Consider the following 7,475-nt stretch of genomic DNA (forward strand, 5'->3'; position numbering starts at 1 on the left):
TAGTGCTGCTCTCCCTAAACTAGAGAACATCATATTTAGCAAGTTATAGGCTAGATAATAATTGCAACAGCCTTTAGCATTAACTGTAATTTTACACCATGGCAATACTTCCTTCCTTCTCTACCCAAATAACCACCCAGTGCAACTAAAAGTGATAACTTCCTCAGAAGAGGAAGCTCCTGTTGGTCTGCCCTGCAAGTTTTGCAATCTGTGCAATCACATTAAGCAGCAGAAACTGTAAACTATCATCTCACGCCTAAGACAGAATAAATGAAGCAAATTTACCTGTTTAGCTACCATACTGCACATTTTTACTATGATTAAGTGATTTGCTATACCCCACACAAACCATGTCAGGGCTGGAAACTGAATTCAGAATTTTAGGCCTTATTCCCAAACTTTACAGAAGTTCAGATCTTTCTATTTAGTTCTATCAAGGGAAGCTACTCATCTTGCTATGAGCCTATTCGTCAGGAAACTATGTTTTCAGGAGACATTCAGCTAAATAGAGCAAGCATAAATTCAGTTGTTACGTTCTGCCCCTTTCCTCCTCTGCCTCAGAAGCCATGATGTTTTATGCTTTCAGGTGGTATAGTCTATTTTGCTTTATTTCCTGAACAGTTCTTTCTAAATAGTTATAGAGGATCTTCTTCCTCAGTCATGTACTTAACCTCTACCTAGTTTAACAGCTGCATTTAAAGAATTAGATGAAACATGACCCACATGCCAAAATCCTTTGCTGTAGCACTTGTTTAAAAATCTTAGTAGAGTCAGTGAGTACAGTCCATGTAACCGGATGAAAAAGGCACAAACTGCTACTTAAGTGACGCGCATAGCCAGTGCAACAGAAAGTAAGTTTACCTTAACAGACTAAAGCAAGTGCAGAGGACATCTTGCTCACTAAAAATTTCCAGTCACTATCGAATTATATTTCCATAGCAGGCAATATAGTTTAATACGTGGTAAGAGTGGCTAATTAGTACAGCATATCCATTGTGCTATGCAAATAGTTTTAATAGCATGCAGTGCGTAAGTCAGAAGGAACAACTAAAGCTCTATTTTCCTGCTTTTGATTCTTTTGTGCATGTATTCTTTCCTAGCTTTCAGCATTTGGTTTCTTGGAGCCAAGAAGCCTAAAACTCAGTTACTTAGAAATGACATAGCATACACAGAAGTAGTAAGAAAATAGGGTTTATTTTCAAATTTTATACAAAAATGTTAACAATGCCTAAAGAAAGTATCTGGAGAACTTTCTGTATATGTTCCAGATAGAAACTCATGCACTTAATTTAACAAACATTTTGATGCTACAAACCCAGCTATCCTATAATAATTATTTATGTTTTTCTACAAATAACAAAAAGTGAACTTATGACATTAAGATATGTAAAAATATTTTTAACACATGTCCATACTTGCACATTCCCAAGTATATTTACAGTCAAAATCCCCAAAGGCACTAGCCCAGGTTATGTGCACATTAAAGTAAGTCCATTTTAAACATCCACAGTCCCCTTTAACATACCAAGTTACTTGTTTTCTCCCAGTACAGTCTCACTTAGGTATTACTTTGTAAGCAGGGGGAAATGTGGCTTACAGTCAGCCCAGTTCGGCTCATTTTTCCTGGTTTTTTTTTGGTTGGAGTATTCCACCTTGTTTCACTTAAATTATAATTTAGACTGTGAATTTAAGTGTCACTTTTTTGGATATATGCAATGGAACACTAAAAAGTATGTTTAGCAAGTTTGAGAACACTACACATTCACAAATATTTTAAGTTGTTCAAGAACTGAGTATGATCCTTTATATTTAGGTAATGGCATACAAGAACTTTGGTACAAGTGTTGTAGCAGTGCTTATTCTTATTGGCTTCTTTCAAAAGCCCCCATTTGCTCATGATTTACGTGTGTATAGCCGATACCATTTCTGAATCCTTTTGTGACAGGGCTGCACTTGCTGGTGGAGGCTTATACAAACATACTGCCATGACTACAAAGATGATCGTGATGATTTTGCAAGCAGCACCTGAATGCAAAGAGTAGAACAGTCCTTGTTGAAGTCACATTCAATAGCAGACAAGACTATTTCAGTTGTTTAAAAAGTTTCACCTGGTGAATTACACTAAGACTTTTAGATGGATGCTGTGAATTTCAGTGTATTCTACATGAACTGAAAAGGGCAGGTAAAGGCAGTCTTCCAACTGACTTCAGACCCCTCACCTGCCTGCCAGTTTTTGCTTGCAGCAGCTACTGCCATTACTGCAGTTCTGTGTTTCTTCACCCCATTCTAGCCTCAAGTGCAAGTCTTCCTTACTTCTTGTTTCACTACTGTTCTTCACTGCATCAATATTCTCTTTGCCACAAACTAAAACTCCCCATCTACAAACCTGTTCAGTATTCTCTCCTCAGCTGATACATAGTGGTGTTTGTTCAACTCGGGGGGAGCAAGGAGAGGGGGAAAAGAGGAGAGATTGTATTTTATCACAAATATGCCTGAGATGCTGAAGCCTGGAGTTGTGACTCCTGCTTTTTCAGTTTCAAGATTAGATGTTGGCAGTCAGTTTATGCACTGTATCACAGTTGATAGAAAACAGGACAACAGCAGATATCACAGATGCAAGCTTAGCCTGCCTTCACTCCACCAGACAGACATACCTCACACACTTGAAGACAGACTGTTAAACAAGTTGGGAAATTTTTTTACTAGTGTTCAGAGATATTTTTGAGATCTTGATATTAATTTAGGGGAAAGAACTGAAATATGACAAGAGGAATTAAGCTCCTCAGACGTTAAGCTGCCAACAAGCCAGATACAACTGAAATGTACGCCAGTCCCTTAAAATTCAGTAAATAAAGTGTGACAATGAAGAAAGACCAAAGAGCAAAACTATTTTGTATTGTTATTAAAAAAGTTCTCTAGGTAACAAGAGCCACTTAACACAGCCTTGCTCTTTCCATATTTTGCTTTTTATTATTTATGAAAAAAAATATTCTTAAAAAACACTGCTGCTAGAAAATAAAAGTTTAATATTTTAAAGTGATTTGCATCTAGCAGTCAAGGTCAGTATATCTATTACCTTGTACATGTACTTAATATAAGAAGTCACTTACTTATGCCCATCAGCAGATAAGCCATCCTTTCATTGTCATAAACCCAACAGGCTCCTTTAGTTTTACATTCATCAACATCCCACAGAGTACAACTGTTGTCTATAGCAACTCCAAACAAAATTGGTCCAGGAATAGTACCTAAAAGCCACAGGAACATGTTAGAATGTTTGAGTTACTTGCAATAGTCTTACCTGGTCTTAATGCATGCAGTGAAGTGCCAAGCTGGTGGGGAAGATAAAATGGGACAGCCACACAGCAAACAACTTTTTAATCAAAGTCATAGGACTCCTATTACATAGCAAGTGAACGTCTTCCATTGCTCTCAATACATAGGATGCATAGAATGTCAGTCAATTCTTTGCACAGCTCTCACTTTATCAAGCAAGTATTTTGTTCAGACTTGAACTTCTCGTAACTTCCTCGGTTTTCATTGGACAAGAAAAATGTGATTAAAATTAGGGGTAAAAACAGCCAATCAAGTTCCAAGCAGGAACTTAACTGAAGGGAAAGAAGTCCCTTCCATCAGATTATATACACTAACCTGTTCCAAATGCAGAGAACTAACATGTTATGTTAACGTGTTCAATTATACAGTTTTTCCACCCCTCAGAAGTAGTCAAGCTTCTAGCAGAAGTTTCATGTAAAGTCAGTAGTGTTTGTGTGATTTTTGTCAAAACAAATATATAAGGACAAGTGTTTTGCAACCAGGTATAGCCAATTTTATTACAAACACTCTAGGTACCTCACTGCATGTCTACCTAACCTACTTAAGGTCTAAACTGTTCTTGAGCTTACAGGCAGCTATGTCGTCACTACAGCTCTTCTGTCTAGGACCCCTGCGTGATTCCTCAAGTCTACAGCATAAAGATCTTATTGGTAGTAATGCTGTTAGTTTGCTAGTTGCTGCCTTCTTCAACTACAGACAGTACAGGCAGTGCAAAAATCTCTCCAACCTCTGTTCCACGGGGCAGTCAAGAGTTAAGACTCTGATATAGATAACTTAACTGAGAGTAAAATGAAACAGAGAAGCCCTCACATGACAATTACTAAGTTCCACCTAATTTCTACCTGTGAGGATGCTTACTTTTGCTATGCTTTACTGGTAGAATGGCTTAGATCAAGTGGAGTTTCAATAGATACAGCAAAGCAGAAGTCACACTGCTAGATATTTGATCTCAAAATGCAGGGAATGGCTGCAGTACTAAATATTGACAAAAGTCTACTCAGTAACTGAGCCTTGACCCAGTCTTAAAATTCACATGTCATTTAAAGAGTGCCTAAGACAAAACCAAGAGTTTAAAATATGCCTGAAAAATTTCAAATGAGTGGTTCAGAGAATACCTACATTTAGCTTTGTTTTAATTAAAGCGATCCACCTGTCTTACTGCAATCCTGGATATGCTTAGATTCAGAATTCAAGTAGTAGATTTCCCACATAATAACTCAATAATTATTTATGTACAAGTGCCTACAATTTCAATAAAGGCTAAAATTAGTCAAAGTAATTGGAAGGGAAGAGGGAAAAGGGAAGACTCCACCTATCCACTTTAAAATACACTGGCATGACCAATAAGAATACAACTAAGACAGTGTCACTTTCTTTTAAGTTCAGGAACTTATTAACTACCAGAAGCTGTTTTCTATTACATCACTTTTTCTTATCTCAGCTTTCACAATAGGCCTCCTTCTGTGGGAAGTGAGAGCAGATGCCTTTTGCTGAAAGAATGACAGTTACCCACATTTTGTTCATGATGATAAGAACAAGAAAGGCTAAAATGAGCACATATGCCCTGTTTAAAGAGGAACTTGAATCCAGATGGCATCTGCCTTATAACAAGCCTATTCTATAAGCCAATGACAGGCTGCTTCAAGCTCCTCAAAGCTTCATAATGCATTATTTTTTAAGTCTAAAAAACCATCAGATAAGTAGATTATTCAGAGGCAAGTGTTTCAACAAGAAAGTCATACCCAGTAGTCGTAGAAACACTGACTGTACTCCAAGAGCAAATGAGCGCTGTTTATCTGGCACACACCTGTAAACAAGATTTGCAGTTTAAGACTTGGTAAACAAGTTTTAACTGTGCCATTTCTCTGCTTTGTCCCTTTCTGCTTTGCATATACTCTTTAACTGTTCCATTTCTCTGCTTTACATATACTCTTTTAACCTGTTAATTGCAGAGGTTTTTAGAAATCCAGTGTGCAGAATAAGGCACTAAGGAACTTCAAGACATGTTTTGACAAAAGACAGAAGCAACTCCTATAGCTCATCAAGGAATTTTAGATTGAACTAGTTTAACAAAATGGTATAACTAAAAAGCTAGCTTACCAGCAGCACCCTGAATACACTGTTGAACATTTTTTGCACAGAACCACCAAGGATTTAAGGACAGTGCTAGAATGCAATCCTGAACTACTATTCTTAAAGAAGCAAAAATTGAGACTAGGCTTCAGTACAACACAAGGTGTTATATTTCCCATAACCTTTACATATAGTCACCTGACCTTACAATTAATCAGTTCTGGCCTATGCTATACAAATCAATATATTGATTTAACAACTAACAGAGTTTACCTCCTTACCTCCTACCCATTTCTTTCAGATACTTCTCTAGCAACAAATATTTTATCCTGACAGTGTCTTAAACATACTTGCATAAAGATTAAATAGAACTTAACTAATTTATACAATCTAGTTTCAGCACTGTTTTCTTTAGTAAACTGTAACGTTGAAGCACTGTCAGTGCTAAAAAAGACAGTATTTAAATATCCAGCAGTTATTCCCTCATTCTGGAGTATTTACGAGGATTAGCCATAGAAAAACATCCAAGATGAGCAGTTATCAGCGGTCACTGTTAGGACCCCTCTACCCATAAAACCAAGTAGAAGAAGGAGAACAAGTTTTACATGGTGTGTGTGGTTATTTCTAGCACTGTCACAAGTATGTGGGTTTACACTTAAAGTTGCACAAAGTAGGCTCGCTGAAAAATTATCAGAATGCACTTTATTTACACTCATATTTAGCTATTTAAACTAGTTTTTGCACAATTAAACTGCTCTACAGCCCTCTCTTCCATAAAAACTTCTGCAATTTCAGAGGAAGTGGACAAGGATTCAAAATTCCAGATGTTATTGCTTAGATTTATCTAAATAAAACTATTGTAGCTCAGTTTTGAAGATAATGCAATACCTCACGTTACTCTGCCCCCACACTAATATGACAAGCTGTTAATTACAGATTCACACCACTCCTGAACAGGAGGCTACTACAAAGCACTGTTGCAGTGCATCACTCCCCTCCTCAACCTGCTGCCCAGAAGTTTGGAAAAGAGCATCTAACTGCACCCTCCCAAAGCATCCTGCATATAGTAAAGGCATGTCTATGCATCGTGAACATTTTCTCTCTAGAAGCATTAGAGGTACAAGTCAGGTTTCAACATAAAGAGAAACAGCTCTACTTTCAGAATGAGGACCACATACTGAAAAAAAGTAGCTAGCTTTCATGCGTATGGGTTTCAGCAATTAGACAGTCAGACTACTGGTTAACGTGGCCACATGCCATCATGTTTTATGTTAATGACTACTACACATACAAAGTCAATATCATGTGAAAGATAGTCTATGGTTCTTGACAGACTACAAGTTCACACATCAGAACTCTGACATAAGACAGGAATCAAAGGTTGAGAATATAAGACCAATTGCTATTTTGTTCTTTTCTTGCTTTGAATAAAACAATGAGGAGTGCTCCCATAGAAGAGGGATTTTGCTACAAGTAGGAAAGATTTTTTTTAACAGATTCAAACAGCATTTACTAACCAAATGTAATTACACAGACAGCGAACAGTTATACTACTGTCCTCCTCTTCAAGTACAACCTGCTTACTACAAAGTACTGTAACAGGAAATTCCTTGTGCATTGCTTTAAGTCCAAATTCTAAAGCAAAACAAAGTAAAGTATTTCATTGATCTGAATTTTCACAAGAATGCTACCCACTTCTCAGCCCAAAAAACGTACCTGAGAATGGCCACAGTTGTTGGAGTAACAGCCATAAATGTAAAAACAACAGCAAAAAAGAAGAAGGTTAGGAACAAAGGTAAGAATCTGCATTGTGTTGGACATTTCCCAGGGACAGCTTCATAGAGAAAGTCTTCTGAACTATATTCTCCTTTTGGTTTCCCAATACATGAACAGTTGTGGTACATCTACAAATAATTTATAAAACAAAATTTAGCTCCAAGAATGACACTAAGTAACACTAATATGGTAGTGTTCATCGGGTCTGCATCACACTGAATACAAGATTAAACCCTGACTTTACAGTATGGGGAACAGTCCATTTCTTGATGATCACATGGCACTGTAAT

General features: G+C 37.2%; 1 protein-coding gene across 1 annotated transcript in view; it reads right to left on the bottom strand.

The window, feature by feature from the left end:
* Positions 1-1,513: 1,513 nt before the first annotated feature.
* SLCO4C1 (solute carrier organic anion transporter family member 4C1) overlaps positions 1,514-7,475 on the bottom strand; it is a 109,150-nt gene continuing 103,188 nt past the window's right edge. The window contains exons 11-14 of the mRNA XM_009648640.2: positions 7,126-7,313; positions 5,079-5,143; positions 3,111-3,248; positions 1,514-2,025 (exon numbers count right to left, since the gene is read on the bottom strand). Of these exons, the coding sequence (XP_009646935.1) occupies positions 1,901-2,025; positions 3,111-3,248; positions 5,079-5,143; positions 7,126-7,313 (516 nt within the window). The 3' untranslated portion in view covers positions 1,514-1,900. The remainder of the gene's footprint in view (positions 2,026-3,110; positions 3,249-5,078; positions 5,144-7,125; positions 7,314-7,475) is intronic.

The sequence above is a fragment of the Egretta garzetta genome, unplaced genomic scaffold, assembly GCF_000687185.1.
Source record: "Egretta garzetta isolate BGI_Z169 unplaced genomic scaffold, ASM68718v1 scaffold271, whole genome shotgun sequence".
NCBI lineage: Eukaryota > Metazoa > Chordata > Aves > Pelecaniformes > Ardeidae > Egretta > Egretta garzetta.